At 42.0% G+C, this 15,830-nt stretch overlaps 1 protein-coding gene across 5 annotated transcripts in view; it reads left to right on the top strand.

The window, feature by feature from the left end:
- The window catches only part of ZBTB40 (zinc finger and BTB domain containing 40), a 77,981-nt gene that overhangs the window by 47,106 nt on the left and 15,045 nt on the right, over positions 1–15,830 (top strand). For 4 of the 5 annotated variants that reach the window (XM_082833327.1, XM_082833324.1, XM_082833325.1 and 1 more), the window contains 9 exons: positions 3,449–3,641; positions 4,243–4,400; positions 8,010–8,202; positions 9,941–10,077; positions 10,477–10,678; positions 11,038–11,171; positions 13,340–13,508; positions 13,795–14,262; positions 15,022–15,228. In XM_082833327.1, coding sequence (XP_082689453.1) covers positions 3,449–3,641; positions 4,243–4,400; positions 8,010–8,202; positions 9,941–10,077; positions 10,477–10,678; positions 11,038–11,171; positions 13,340–13,508; positions 13,795–14,262; positions 15,022–15,228 — 1,861 coding nt within the window. The remainder of the gene's footprint in view (positions 1–3,448; positions 3,642–4,242; positions 4,401–8,009; positions 8,203–9,940; positions 10,078–10,476; positions 10,679–11,037; positions 11,172–13,339; positions 13,509–13,794; positions 14,263–15,021; positions 15,229–15,830) is intronic. The other variant, XM_082833328.1, reaches the window with a different exon arrangement.

Below are 15,830 nucleotides of genomic sequence, written 5' to 3'. Positions count from 1 at the left end.
TGATGTTTTCATCTGTGTTACTACTTCAGAGGTTTGTCAAGACCTGTAGGTCTGTGTTTTGTGGACTGTGTTCACTGACACAGTATAGGGTAACCTTCTTGAGAAGTGAGTGGATAGGGTTCACTTTACAGGTCTATGAGAGATGAACTTAAGTTGTTTTTTTCAGATCTCCTCTCTGCTAATTATTAAATCTAAGATATGCAGCTATAGCTAGACGGGTTAGTGGTCTTATGGGAAGGGAATTTCATTCAGTTAAACAAACATTTATTAATCACCTATTGTATACCAGTCTCTTCACTAATCAGTGAGACCAGGAGGAATGGTACAGATTGTCTAGATGCTACCCAGTGTTCAAGTGATGTTGACTCTAGTAAGTCCAATAAAATCCAGTGAAATGGATTTGGTTACACTCGAAGTTTGGGAGATGGAACTGGGTGAAAGGTGTGCCAGATCATTGGAATGAGCTCAGTGTTTCATCAGGGTATTCTGCTCACTAGCCATGCAAACTTGGGCAAGTTACTTCACCTCTCTGACTCTCCTTTAAGTAGTCGTAGTAATGCCTCCAGGATCTGATGTAAGTAGTAAAGTAGATGGCAAGTATGCACGGTATCTGGGATGGTATTGAGCTGTTGTGGTCTGTCTCATTATTGCCATTGCCTGGCCCTCAGCATTCAGGAAGGCATGAGCGAACAAGAATATAGTGTAACAAAGACAAATCCGAAGGCAGTAGGCAAATGGTTGGGAAAATAAGTAAATTCAATTAAAAGATCTGAGCGTAAGGGAAAGATTAAATGGTTTTTTCACATATAACAGAGGGAAAGAAAACTGTCCCATCTTTAAACATATTGACCTATATTTCACTCATAGATAAAAGTACTTTGAGTACTTCTGTGACCATGAATTGATACAAATTTATTGAAGTACCTTTAACTCTAAGAATCAAAGGAGTTCCAAATGTCTGGTTAAAGAATAAAACACTGTTTTGGTCCATTTCTTAGAGTTCTGTTATGTGATAGCAATCAGTGAATTCCAGCCTATTGCAATATGTGACACCCTTCTGTTTAGTCAGATCGCCTATTTCAGAAAAGGGCTCACTCCACTGTGGAACCCCAGGCAGCTTAGGGGGCTGGTAGAGTAAGCTACAGCACTGGCTCTGGTGCAGGTCCCCAGTAGGTACTGGAAGAAAGAGCAGAGAGCAGGGCTTTCCAGGCAGCTGTCTGCTCCCTTCTGGCCCTTTCATCAGCCTACCCCCGCTTCTCTTCCCAGATGGTCACCCTGGTGTCACTGCTGAGCAATGAAGTTAACAAATGTTTTAATTTCACTGCTGAGCAGTTCTGCAGAGGAGGAAACAGCACAGAGGATAATGAGAAGCGCATCAGATGCCACCATTGATGAAAGCTTCTCTTCCCCACTGGCTCAAATGATAATGCCAGACAAATTGGATACTGAGAGAGGTGGATCTGGGGTATTCAGAGAGCTTCGGGGGGAAGAAAACTGGCCTAGGATAGAATGAGATAGCTGTATGTTGTATCAGTTAAGTGCACAAGAGGGAGGGAGGGAGGGAGGGAGGGAGGATAGAAATGGAGAATAAAGAGGAAGAAACAGGTTTAAAACTAAGGGCATTAGCAATAGTGGGTCTTTATAATATAGATACCTACTCCTGTGTTGAACAAATTAGTCTTAAAATTTAGCAGCTTAAAAGAACAAACGTTTATGACCTCACAGTTTCTGTGGGTCAGAAATCCAGGCATAGCTTACCTGAGTCCCTGGCTCAGGGTCTGTCACAGGGCTGTACTCAGGGTGTCAGCCTGGGCTGCAGACATGTCGATGCTCAGCTGGGGAGTGTCTCTTTCTAAGCTCACTCACTGACTGTTGACCGGGGATGTGAGTTTCTTGCCACATGGGCCTCTCTATAGGGTACCTCTCAACATGGCAGCTTGCATCCCATAGAGGAAAGACACTGAGGGAGTCCACACATGGGCAAGATGGAAGTCACAGTAACCTAGCCTCACAAGTGGTGTCCCATTACATTTGCCATATTCTTTTCCTTAGAAGCAAGTCATTAGGTTCCGCTCAAGGGCATGAAAACCTGGAGGCATACTGGGAACCCCAGGCTGCCTACTCAGGTCCCTACTGCTGTCAGGGAAGAGGCATTCTAAAGAGATTTTAGGCCAACTAATAAAAGCAAGAAAGCATGAATAAATGCGACCAAAGAGAATTAAGCATTCAACTTACATTTTTATCTCATTTGTTTATTATTTTTAAAATAGAGACAAAATGAGTTTATCTTATGTTCATGGAAGTTACTTATTCCAATAAAAACTTAATAAGGATTATTAAATTGTGTTTTATCTATGTTTACTTTTGGAGATGACCAAAATTCATAGGAACCTTTTTTTTAAGTTTAACTTAGCTCTCTGATCAGGAAACAAGCTAGAACAAACTCAAGAAATACAAAGTCTAACTCATTTATAATCCTGTTTATTTGGGAGGAGAGAAGGAGATAAAGTGCCTCTAAACAACAATTTTAAACATATAATTACTGTCAGAATATATAATAACTGTCTAGGTGAACTTTGCCAGTGTACATGTTCAAGAGATCCTTTTGTGTTGTGTATGTGGCTGTGTGTGCATGTGTGTGTCTAGAAAACCTTTTTGCTCTCTAAAGACTCTCATGAGAAAATATTTTCTTTTATAGTATCGACACTAAAAAACATCAGAGGTAAGTTGTAGTTTTGCCAAGTAGAAATATAAAGATTATACATAAGACTATACTCATGAAATTAAGTTTCAATTACCAGATTTTTCATTATTGCTGAAATAGAGATATTAATTCTGCCTTCCAGTTGGCATTCCTTCCATTTGTGTGAGAGATGCTCTGTCAGACGGAAGAAAGGAATGCTAATGTTGTTTATTTTACCCCTGGAGTTGTTGATATTTTAATGCTCTAGGTTTTGAAAAGTCATGAAGGGAGTTGGGTTTTAGGCATATGGTGCTGAGACCCATGGAGGATAAGGTACATCTAACAGACACTGTGGCTCTGGATTGAGACAGAGTTCAAGATTAGTGCACTGGTTTTCAGGGTTGTCTTCATAAAGGTGATAGTTAAAGCTATATGTGTGAGAGCTTTTCAAAAGGAGAGTATATAAAGTGAGAAAAAATAAAGAGTTGAAACCAGTCTTAGGTACTGCTTTTGCTTATGGATTTGGAAGAAGAGCCAGTGAGGAAGGCAGAAAAAGAGTGGTCAGAAAGGTGAGTTCTTACCCAAAATGCTTCAGTGTCAAGAAGTCAGAGGAGAATTGTGCTGTAGAGGTGATAGCACCGTCAAATGCCATAGAAAGGTCAAGTAGGTGGGGATCAAACTGTTGAGGGCCCACTTGCCAAATCCAAGGAGCATGGAGTTCTTGTGGCTGGCTAATCTGTCTTTCTGGGCACTTGTGTTCTACAGACCATAATGGGATGTCTTGTGGGTGAAGAAGGACAGTCAGCATTCCAGAGAATCCTGGATAAAGTAAGAAGTGAGAGCCTGGATGTTCAGACTGTCGTGTCCCTGTTGAGGCTGTTCCAAGATTCTAATCCTGCGGTAAAGACAACACTGTTAGACAGACAGCCAGAGGCTGTAGAAGCAGTGCAGCCAAAAGGTACGAGAAACCTTATCCACCTGAGTGACTGAATTTTATTCTGGGCAGATGCTGTAAAGCTTGCTCCAGTGATACATTTCTTCAATGGCTTAGTTATTGTTAAAGTGATTTTCACATAAATTCTACCTGTAGTTCCAGAGACTGCATGTTAATATATACAAACTGAATTTGAGTCTTCATTTCTACCCCCTAGTTAACTAATCTGACACCTTGGAGTTGGAGAATACCATCAGTGTTCTCCTGCCCTTCAGAAAGCCACACATCCAAATCAGTGTTTTGAGTGCCCACGGTGAACTGGTTTGCTGACAGCACTTAAAGGCTGAAGTTTCTCTCGTTTGGGTTAGATACAAAGCAGTGGCCTTGCCAACCAGAGGTTAACCTCTGGCTGGTTTTACAGCTTTGTGTTTCGACAGATACATGAAACATTTTTCCTTTCATAGAGTTTAAACAGAATAATAAAGCATTTTCCTCTCCAAAAGGAGATTCTGCATTCGGGTGCTCAGAATTGGCTGAGAATCACTTTACTATTCTGTTAGATCTCTCTTGACAAACCATGCTGCCATTTTCTTCAAATTGACGAGCTTCTCTTGTTCGTCTCTAGCTCTTTCTCCCCCAGGGAGCACAGAGGAGGGAAAGACCTTGTCTGTTCTGTTACTAGAACACAAAGAGGACCTGATCCGGTGTGTAACACAGCTGAGACCTATTTTGGAGCTCCTGGAAACGGGCGAGGAGGAATTCCTGACTGGCTCTGAGAAAAGGGTAACTGTCGAGTATCTCTTCCTCCTTTCTGCAGCACTTGTTTTAAACCTCTTTTGTGACACCGAGCACTTTTTACCTTGCAGTATTTCTTCACATACTACATAGTAAGCACCTTGAAGCTCAGGTTCTTGCTTCATACCTCCGTGTATCCGCTACACCAGCTTGCTGAGTGCCTTGCATACTATAGTCAAACATTACATCTTTAGATGCGTGGATGGTTGGATATTCCTGCTCTGACTCCGTGGGATTTTGATATAAAACATTTGCCCCAAGAGTTAAAGTGTTTAGGCACATTTCTAATTGTTATGACACTTTTTACAGAAATGATACACTGTTCATCTTTAGAAAATTGGGAAAACAAGCAGAAAGAAAAAAGTCCAAATCTTCCACCATCTCACCACCCAGAGATGATCACTACTAACATTTTGGAACATGTGCTCCCACTTTTTCTCATTTGAATCATCCTGGGATGGGATTATCATATAGCTTTGTAACTTTATTTTTTAATTGAATATATTGTGAATATATTTCCATACCTACATAAGGATTTTGGTAGCTGCATTGTATTGTCTAATGGATATACCATAATTCATTAATTATTTTGGGGCATTTGTTTCTTAGTTTTTGCTATTCAATATTTTGCTATTATAAATAATGTTACAGGGGAACATTTTACACACAAATTGTTGCATACTTCTCAGATTATTTTCTCAGGATAATTTCTAAGAAGTGAGATTTTGGAATAGAGAGTAAAATTTTTCAAGTGTTTGATATATATTGCCAAATTGCCCTTCAGGAAGGTTGTACCAATTTACACTCCCACCAGCCAGCTGCTAAAATCCTCATAAAACTGCTGGCATGACTTCTCAAATCAACTAGATAACTGTATTTGTTGGTGTTATGATTTCAACTTTGTGCTAAAAATATTTTTATATCTGGAAGGAAGGAATAGGGACAGAGAACTTTTGTGGTATCAAACTGTGGGAAGTGGCTTAAATGTTCAGGAGAGAAAATGTTTAGAAACCACTGGTGTGGTGGCTGCGTACTGGATTGATAGTGAGGACTGGATCCTAGATTTTCTTCTTCTCGATCTTATATTGCTCTTTTTTTCATATAAAATGGGAAAACCTTTAATCTCAAAATTGTATTTTGCAAGTTATGTTTTTAAAAGTTTAACTCCTTTGCACTTCTTGAGAAAGATAATATATGAACAGAATAAGATTAAACCCCTGTTTTCTCCTTAGACTTCAGATTAAGTTTAATTTCAGGCACTCAGTTTAAGTAAGTTGCTTATAGCTCTAGAAATATCTCATTCCTCGTTTAGTGATTTCATTCAATTACTCATTCAGACTTTTTCCTTATTAGCTAGATTGAATGTGTCCTTTGAACTGTTTCATTATCTTGATAAAAATAGCATTTATAGGTAGAGCCCAAACTCAGCCCCATTCCCTGCAGCCAGGCAGACCATGCTGTCATTTTCTTCTGTCACTTTCAGTTTACTTGACAGAAAGGGCTGAAGCAGAAGAACTTAAATTAGTTGTAAATCACAAAAACACTTCTTAGGATTGGGGTTCCACCAGAGCTTCATTAGGCTACTCTTTCTCATGAAAATTGAAGCAAAATAATAAAGCAGGAGTGTAGAGGTGAATGTTGATCGCATAGGCACAGGGTTTTTACACCATGTGGAACATGCTCTCAGGCCTTTTGGAACTTTTTCTCTCTTATGGAATGATGCTAATCATAGGTACCATGGCCCTTCTGTAAACATACCTTGGGTTCTGGGGGTAAATAGGCATTTTTTCACTTCAGGATTGGAAACAGATACAAGAATAGTAATTGCTATAGCTGCCATTTATTTATTTATTTATTGTTTACTGTGTGCCAAGTAACGTACTGAGGACCTTTAAAGCATTACTAAATTCTACCCCCGCAGCAACTTTATGAAGTTATGGTTAATACCCTAACTTTAAAGATGAGAAACAGAAGCTAAGAATGGTAAGCAGCGTACCCAAAGGCACAGCTGCTTGGGGCCAGCATTGGAACCCAGACTTCTAAACAAAGCACATCTCTTACCCACTGTGCATCCTGCTTCCTAATGATATCAATAACCACTATCATTTATTAACAATCACATATGTCCTAGGAGTTTTGCTCAGCTCTACAAATGGCAACTTCATTTTAGAGAATTGTCATACTGACAGTGCAAGAGTTGGTATTGTTATCTTCTTTTGCAGATGAGAAGAATAAGGTTTAAAGACTTAATTGCCCAAGGTCACACAGGCCATACATTTTAGAACTGGATTTCAAACTAGGCCTGTCCGGCTTTAAAGTTCATACCCACTCTTTACAGTATCTGGCTGCCTCGTTTTGTATCAGTTTATTGTTTACGAGCTAAGACATAGCACAAAAATCAGTATGATTTTTAGATACAAGCCCTTAAGTTTTAAATTTTAGCTCATTTAGTAGAAATCTAATATATATTAGACCTTAAACAAAGAGAAAGACTATATTCTGTATGGACAAGGTATGTGACAACTTAATTTATAATATACACATGCCTTTCATATATGTAATATAGATATTTCTTTTACATATATAAAACCAATTTGGTTTTATAGCTAAATTTATTATTTTAAAACAGAAGTAATTTGATAATAGCGTCCTCTGGCATGCTACTGTGACCATCTGCTTGACTCTTTCTCCGGAGAGCTGGCATTTTCCCAAAGGAAAGTTCAAAATTCAGTTACTGTAGATTACATGTATTGAAATAATCCCCTGCATTATCCACAAGAGCCAAGTTATACATATTTAATTGCAGTCCATTAAGGCTAGTTCTATTGTGATTGGAAAATATCTTTAAAATAACTGTCAGGTGTTTGATTTTTCAACCTTTTGCTGGAGGCCTGTGCCCTCTTGACTCAGAAAACCCTCTAGCATACCAGGGAAGAACAAGTGGGTAGAACTGTGGGATGGTGACTGGAGCTGGTGCATGTGGCCACTGGGGAGGAGAGGGCTGGATAATGAGGAATCTGCTAGAAAAATTATCCTGAAGTGCACTTTAAATCTATTATTTTGGAGGCCACAGACAAATGTATGAAGTATCCGGGTATTCAAATTGCAATGCAAATAAAGTAAAAGGAAGTAAAGTAATAGAATTGCTCTGAACTTTCAGCCTCTGCCACTGTCATGTACTTGACTGAACAGAGATGAAAAACACTGTAACTGTATTTATTAATTGCCAGTCAGTTTTGCAATCTTAGTGTCTGAACAAACTCAATCTAAAGCTTAGATGTAAGCTGCTTGCTCTATCATATAGGCCTAGCGTAAGAATATTTTCACAAAATGCAAACTGTCAGAGGCAAAGAATATGCACAGACCTGCAATTGAGAAAGAAAGATTTTCATGGAGCTGTTTGCTTGGAGAATGTTTTGGATTTTTATTGAACCAGAATAAGGAAGAGACTATGACAAAACTAGCGCTAGAGACAAGCAGAAGAGGACCTGGAGTCGGGGCGGTTTGTAATGCTGTCTTGCTGGTCTTTCCAGTGGTGTGTCAAATGCACTTAGAATTTCCAGTAACTGGTGTCGGGTTGATTGCTTGCCACTGCAGGTGATTCTGAATTGCTGTGAGGGTGGAACACCCAAGGAGACAATAGAAAATTTGTTGCACAGAATGACTGAAGAGAAGACCCTGAGCGCTGAGAGTTTGGTAAAACTCCTTCAGGCTGTGAAGATGACATTCCCAAACTTGGGCCTTCTGCTGGAGAATTTGCAGAAATTAGCTGCTTTGCCGAGCACCACAGGTATTAGTTAATTATTGACTCTCTGGACTGGAACCACTCCTACAGAAAATTATAGCTTAAAACACCCTTTTGGCTCCTTGCTGGCGGGGGAGATAAGACAATGTTAAGAAAGGCCGTTGTGAAAGAGAAACTAGCTGTCACAAATCAGTGATTCTCGATATCTCTGGAGTTAGGATCGGAAATCTAAGAATTTCTTCTCCATTAAGCTCCCCCGTGATGTTCCCGTGGTTCAGGGTCTAGAAGTGTGGCTTTCCCGGGGCTGTCACGTGCCACCTGTGAACACCTGTGGAGCAGATGGACTCACACGTGTGAGCAGCAGGAACTCAGGTCCTGACGTCCCCACTCCCACTGGAGTGCTGTTCGGTCCCAGCAGTGCCCAGAATTAACCACCCCTCGTGTCCAGCCAGTTTGCGACTATCCCTTTGAAAAACAACCCAACTCTAGCCAATCATCCCCCGTCCCAGAACGTTTGAGAATGAAATGGTTTTCAGAAGAAGGCTATTTGGGAAATGAGAGAACTTTCTAACTAGCTTGTAAGAATAATATATACTTATACAAACTTGAACAGTTTAAGAAATAAGAAAACTTCAAATCCCACCACATGATAATTTCAGTATTAAACACATTGACATATTTTATCTATCACATTATTTTTACAATGTTGAGATACTCTACCATATTTTACCATTTCCCCCACTTATCAATATAACATAAACATTCTCCTCCACATTTCAGAACACTCCCTAGAATTCTATTTTTTTTAAGGCTATGTAGTTTCTATCATAAGTATACTTATGCTGTCTTACTCATGCCCATGTCTAGGGGCACATGTAGCATAATGGTTAAGACTATCAAGATTACTGGGATTTGCATCCTGACTTCTTTGGTAGCTCTGTGACCCTGAGTAAGTGACTTAACCCTTCTGCACCTCATTGTCTCCCCTGTGAGATGGTGGTAAGAATGGTACCTTCCACCTTCATTTTTGTGGCTACTTTGAGATGATATATGTAAACATGGAGCACAGTGCTCAGCACATAATATAATACGCACTCAGTAAATATTAGTTGTTATCATCATCATCACAAGCTTCTCAGTGGCAAATATCTTTGTACACAGATTTTTTTTTTGCCTTCAGATCATTTCTTAAGGCTAGATTCCCAGAAGTGGAGTTACTGGGCCAGAGAGGAAAATAAATTTTTAAATATCTACAAAGCTAATGGGAATGCCTGATAGTTTTGATTTTTCTTTACTTTCAAATAAATATAACCTTTCTTAAAAGAGAGTAACTAACAGATTGGCTGAGAGGGCATATAAACAGAAGAACAATGGGTCAGCTTTGCTACCCCCGTCCTGACTCGTGCCTGCCTGTACTTTGGATCGCTGCATGGATCCTTTACCTCAGGCCTGGTAGATAACATCCCTTGAATCTCTACATCTGCACCTCTTACAAGTGCAGCCTTCTAATTACCCCCGGTTGAGCAATCACTAGCTTCTACCACTGGGCGCTAACTTTCAAAGTATTGGTGGTTTTGTGACCCTGCAACACTGAGTGATTAAGTGTAGACCAGAGGAGACGTGAGCATACATGTGTGAGGCCCCAAGCCACGAGCTGCACTTATGCTCCAGAAGAGACAGAGCTGCTGTGCTAATCTGTTCTTCTGTCCGCATTTGTAACTCCCCTCATGTTGTGTAGAAAAGGCGTTAAGGAGGTTTTGTTGTTGTGCTAATATCCTTACAGTCCAAGCAAGCCCTGATGATTATGGGATTGAACTATTGAGGCGGTATCACGAAAACCTCTCAGAGATTTTCACAGACAACCAGATGTTACAAAAAATGATCCCACATGTGAAGAGTTTAGCCCCTGGAGAAAGAGAGGTAAGAGAGAGGGAGGAAGGGTGGGCAAAATTGAGAAAGAAGGAAAAAAGATTAACATATATATATTTTTAATGTATTTCTATTTTATATAAACATACACACATGCAGCCATGTTGACAAATGCTAAGGGGTCAGCAGAGAAGGAGATAGTAGGTGATTCAATTTCTAAGAGTGACAAGTAGGATAGTTGTAATTTCTGCAGTGATAAGGAAAAGCATTCAAAAGGAGGAATGAAGAACCTTCTCGTGTATAAACATCTCTCAGGTTGAAAGAAGTGAAGGATGTTGAAAAACTCCCCAGAAATACGTTCACTACGACCCAGTGCTCAGACTTGCAGCTCTGCAGCTGGGCCAGTGGCTAGAAAGTCCCTTATGTGTATGTTTGTGCCGCATCTTGAAGGTCATGGAGAAGCTTGTGAAACGTGACTCTGGTTCAGGTGGTTTCAGTGCTCTGATGTCAGCAGTTCTAGAAGAGCAGACTCTCTCTGCAGCAGCCATTTGGCGACTGCTGCTTGTGGCTCAGGAGACAAAGGCCTGCCCATTGAACCTGCTCACGGAGGAAATACGAAGGGAGCCTGGCGCAGACGCCTACTTCCGGGCAGGTAGGTTGCCTGGCCTCTGTGCTGGCTTTGCCCCCACCAGAGATTATTGTCAGTCTTTGCAGGAAACAGCTCTCTTACGGTAGTCTTCCACATCCTGACCAGTAGAAGTAAGGACTGGCAATTTTGTTCAAGGACGTGGGAGTCTGTAAACCTTTCAAAGTAAAATGTGCAGCAATTCTTCTAAGCTTATATTAATTATACTGTGATTACAGTGATGTTTGCCATCTTCTTCACTCCCAACTCCAGGTGGGAGATAGATGAAGTATATTCTCATTATGATGAACTGAGTTGAGAAAAGATGAAAGGGAAAAATGGTGCTCATAGTTTTACTAATGAGTTTTCAATCCCTCTTTGTTCAGTGATGACCCCAGAAAGTGCTGCCTTCGAAACCATCCTGAGGCATCACAGGTTGATCCTAGAGGCCATCCAGCAAAGGGCTGAACTCAAGTGCTTGGCCTCAGAGGAAGAGCGCCTGGCAGAGACTGTGAAAGAGGTGTGGTGGGGATAACAACACAGTGTTTGGGGGAGTTTTACAGCATTGATGCCCGGGACTGTCTTCACTCCTAAGGGAGGAACCAGCTCCTTGGAGCACCTGCTGTGGGCAGGCCCAGGCTAAGCAACACTTGTCATGCTTTTGCTCTTATAATCCTCCCAACTCTGGGTGACAGGTGATGCCACCCACATTTTACAGATAAGGGAGCTCGTGCTCTGAGAGGTCAGTGATGTTTCTAGGATGTACCAGCTAGTCATAGAAGCAGCCAGGACTGGAACTCAGGTTCAAGTGACTCAAACCCAGATTTATTCCATTTGTTTAAACCTAGGAAAACTCAAAGGGAACCATGATACTGGTCTCTCACATGTTGTAAGGAGCAACTTTTTTCAGAGGAAGAAAAGTAAAATTGGTCTTATTACATGCTCTATTCTGGCTTCTAGAAAGAGCCAAAATAAACATAGAAAGAACAAAGCTTTTGCCCATATGGGATAACAAATAGTGCCAACTCATTTTCTGTAAGGCTTCTCACGGTGTGGCCAGCATCCCAGAAAAACCAGGTGGGAATTGCAGGGGGAATTCACGGATGTTCATCCCAGGATCATGTGCATCTTGAGTGGGAAAGAATTATAAAGGAGCATAAAATTAAATTACAGATTCACCTGTCGTGCTTTTTGATCTGAGTAGGCATGGAAGGTGTGTAGAAAGGCTGTCCTAACTCTGTCTACACAGGTGACAGCCCCACCTTGGTCTGACTCTCAGATGGGCAGAAGATGGCACACATTTCTGTGGGGCTTCAGAGGAGAGATTCATCTGCTAGACTCTCTCCAGCATGCCTCGCACTTCAGAGATGGGGCTTCTGCCGTTGATCAGTTTTAGCCTCACTAATTAGTCTCAAGCCTGCCTCCAGGGACATCAGGTTTATTTAGATAGACTTGAAAAGAGCAGAAATAAAATATCTTCCAAAATGAAAATTCCATTTGGCCATCTGTGGATGGTTTAGCTTTATTTTCTCAGTGTACTGACTCTTTTCTGCTGATAGCTGTAACATTCTGAGAGGATGGCTTTGAAATAATTTTCTTGGCTTCTTTAAAGCCCCTATTTGAACCTTCTTTAAAAACCTGAGTTTCGGGCTTCCCTGGTGGCACAGTGGTTAAGAATCTGCCTGCTAATGCAGGGGACACGGGTTCGAGCCCTGGTCTGGGAGAATCCCACATGCCACGAAGCAACTAGGCCCGTGAGCCACAACTACTGAGCCTGCGCGTCTGGAGCCTGTGCTCCAACAGAGGCCGCGATAGTGAGAGGCCCGCGCACCGCGATGAAGAGTGGCGCCTGCTTGCCACAGCTAGAGAAAGCCCTCGCACAGAAACGAAGATCCAACACAGCAAAAATTAATTAATAAACTAAAAAAAAAAAAAGAAAGAAAAATCTGTTTAAAAAAAAAAAACCTGAGTTTCGGGCTTCCCTGGTGGTGCAGTGGTTGAGAGTCCGCCTGCCGATGCAGGGGACACGGGTTCGTGGCCCGGTCCGGGAAGATCCCACATGCCGCAGAGCGGCTGGGCCCGTGAGCCATGGCCACTGAGCCTGTGCGTCCGGAGCCTGTGCTCCGCAAGGGGAGAGGCCACAGCAGTGAGAGGCCCGCGTACCGCAAAAAAAAAAAAACAAAAAAAACCCTGAGTTTCTTTATGAAAGAAAATGATGTTTAAAAGGGTACACCTAAGTATCTAAAAACGTGAAGCCACTGATCGTGCAGAATTACTTCCCAACATTGAAACAGTTATATATTACGAAAAATTATCTTGATCATCAAGACAGAAATGCCAACAACCAAGTCCTATAGCTCTCCAAGCATATAATACTAAGCTCTAGAAAAGTTCTTTGGGAGACTCCTGGTTTCTGAGAAGATGCTTCTCACAGAAAATCCTCAGTGCTTCCTTGCTTGCACCTTTATATTTGCACATTTGTCTTCATATGTGCCTCCTTGTTAAAGTTTTGTTAATTTCCCTATTCTTGGAGAAAGAGGGCTCTCCACTGTATTTATGGCACGAAATGTATACTTGTTACAGATGGAGCAATGCCTCCCTGAAATTAGCTTTGTTTTCTATGTTGAAAATAATGGAGAAAATCTGCTGATACTAACCGCAAACCTTTGTCTCATGGTATTCATTTAGATTCTGAGCATTTCCTCTGAGACAGCCAGCCCTGAAGCTTCCCTGAGAGCATTGCTGAGCAGAGCCATGGAAAAAACCACCTCGGCCATTGAAATATGTCAGCTCCTGTGCAGCATCCACAGATCTTTCCCAGGCCTGCAGCCTGTCATGCAGGAGTTGGCATATGCCGGTAAGAAACAGGGTGGGTGGGGTCCTGTTAGGCCCCCAGGTTGTTTCCTTATTGGAGAGAAGAGGCAGCCGTTCATTTAGGAGTTCACCCATCGCTGCTTTATTTTATGTGCTCTCAAATACTTAGAAAAGTCATAGACATAGATGTAAAATGATGCTATCTGTGTTTATCAGAGAGTAAAGATGACAGTCCCAAGTAGTCTCCATTCTCCCCTAAGAAGGAAAGTTAGAAAGCAAAGTAGAAACATAGGAAATTCCCAGAGCCATCAGATCTCTCTCCTGTGCAGGTTTCCTTACTGAGGAAAAGGGAGAGAAGGAAAGGTGGATGGTGAGTAATAAATTTCACCTTGAAGCCAAGGACAAAGCAGATGAAAAGGCGGCTGAGCCAGCTGAAGAAAACTGCCAGCCTGGGAAACAGAACGGTCAAGGAGAGACTGGTTCCTTGCCAGAACAACAAGAGAAAGATACTTCTGCCTCCCCAGACTCTGCCAAGAAGAGCTTCGTCTGTAAGGCCTGCGACAAGAGCTTCCATTTCTACTGCCGCCTCAAGGTGCACATGAAGCGCTGTCGGGTGGCCAAGAGCAAACAGGTGCAGTGTAAGGAGTGTAACGAGACCAAGGACTCTAAGAAAGAGCTGGAGAAACATCAGCTGGAGGCCCATGGTACAGGTGGAGAGCCTGACGTCCCCAAGAAGAAGAAGAAGAGGCTTCCAGTGACGTGTGACCTCTGTGGAAGAGAATTTGCTCATGCCTCAGGTACATTCAAGAAGGCGAAGTAATAGAGGATGATAATTCAGATATTGTAGTTTGGATTCCAGGCCTTTCCTCCAGTATGCGATAAGGGCTGTGGAAAGGCTTAGAAAATAGAGCAGAGGCAGGGTAATGTTTTGAGAAGAGCATGAGCTTTGGAATCAGCTCCCTGAGCCTTAATTTCCCCCTGTTAAATAGGCACCCTGATACCACCTACTTTTTTGAATTGCTATGAAGATTTAAGATAATATAGCTGAACACCTAGTACAGTGCCTTCAATAGAGTTAGTACTCAGTAAATTGTGGCTATGATTATTCATAATAATAATAATACCTATTAATAATAATAGTCAGCTGTTTCACACCTGACTCTTAGGTTTCTATGTATCACTTGTTTCTTGATAGTAAACAAGAGTCCTAGAAACCAGGGGATGTAGAATTTGAATTGTTTTCCCTTGCCCCAAACCTAATGAAACAGAAAAGTGAGTTTTGTTTCACTCTTTCTGGGTGACTGGGTCCTATTTAAGAGAGAGAGAGGAGATAGACAAGATAAACCCAGAACACTTGATGCCTGACCCAGCCAGGAACGGACCAGGGCGGCTTGGAGCGCTGGGTGGTGGGCTGATGAGCAGCATGGCCTGGCGTCCTGTGGTTCACGCTGTGCTTCCTCTCGAGGCCTGGCCTGAGACAGTGCTCGGGTATATCCTCCTGCTGAATTCATAACATTGATCACTAGCATCTCTGGCCCCTGGTATGGCTTCCCTAGGCATGCAGTACCACAAACTGACGGAGCATTTTGACGAGAAGCCGTTCTCCTGTGAGGAGTGTGGGGCAAAGTTTGCGGCCAATTCTACCCTGAAGAACCACCTTCGCCTTCACACTGGGGACCGTCCATTCATGTGCAAGCACTGCCTCATGACCTTCACCCAGGCCTCTGCCCTGGCCTACCACACCAAGAAGAAGCACTCAGAAGGTAAGGCTTGGAGAATTTCTTCACTTTTCCTACAAACTTTAACACTGTGAGCTGCCTAAAAACCCATTTGGGATTAGGCGTGATATATATCTCAAAGAGATCAAAAACAGAAACAGACGTGGACTCTCTAGGTGCACAGTTGCTGGGAAATACATATGTGCAAAGACATGTAAAATGCTTTTGGTGAGCGTTTCTGAAGAGAAGCTGGTTAACATAATATTATGACTTTCTAGTTATAGAATTTACATAAAGCCAGGAATTCTTTGGGCTTTGAGGTGGAGTTCAAGCATAAGAAAACCCTTGGTTGAGCATCTGCTGTGGACTGGGCAATGGCGGACACTAAGTGACTTACCTGGAATACCTGGGATCACAGAGCTGACGGTCCAGCGTGTCTCTAGTATAGAGACAGTTACCATGCAGGGTCAGGGTCATCCATCAGAGGTGTGATATGGAATAATACCATTACAGGGAGATATGGAAGAATGAAGTAAGGGTTTCTAGTCCAGTTGGAGTGGGGGGCGGTGTGTTGTCAGGGAAGGCTTCTCAGAGGATTCTGTACATCATTTGGAGCATTTATGTGTGAGTACAAATGCCACCATCAT

The sequence above is a fragment of the Leucopleurus acutus genome, assembly GCF_964270905.1.
Source record: "Leucopleurus acutus genome assembly, chromosome: 2".
NCBI lineage: Eukaryota > Metazoa > Chordata > Mammalia > Artiodactyla > Delphinidae > Leucopleurus > Leucopleurus acutus.
The sequence above is the reverse complement of the archived record's forward strand: the minus strand, read 5'-3'. Positions and strand labels throughout refer to the sequence as shown.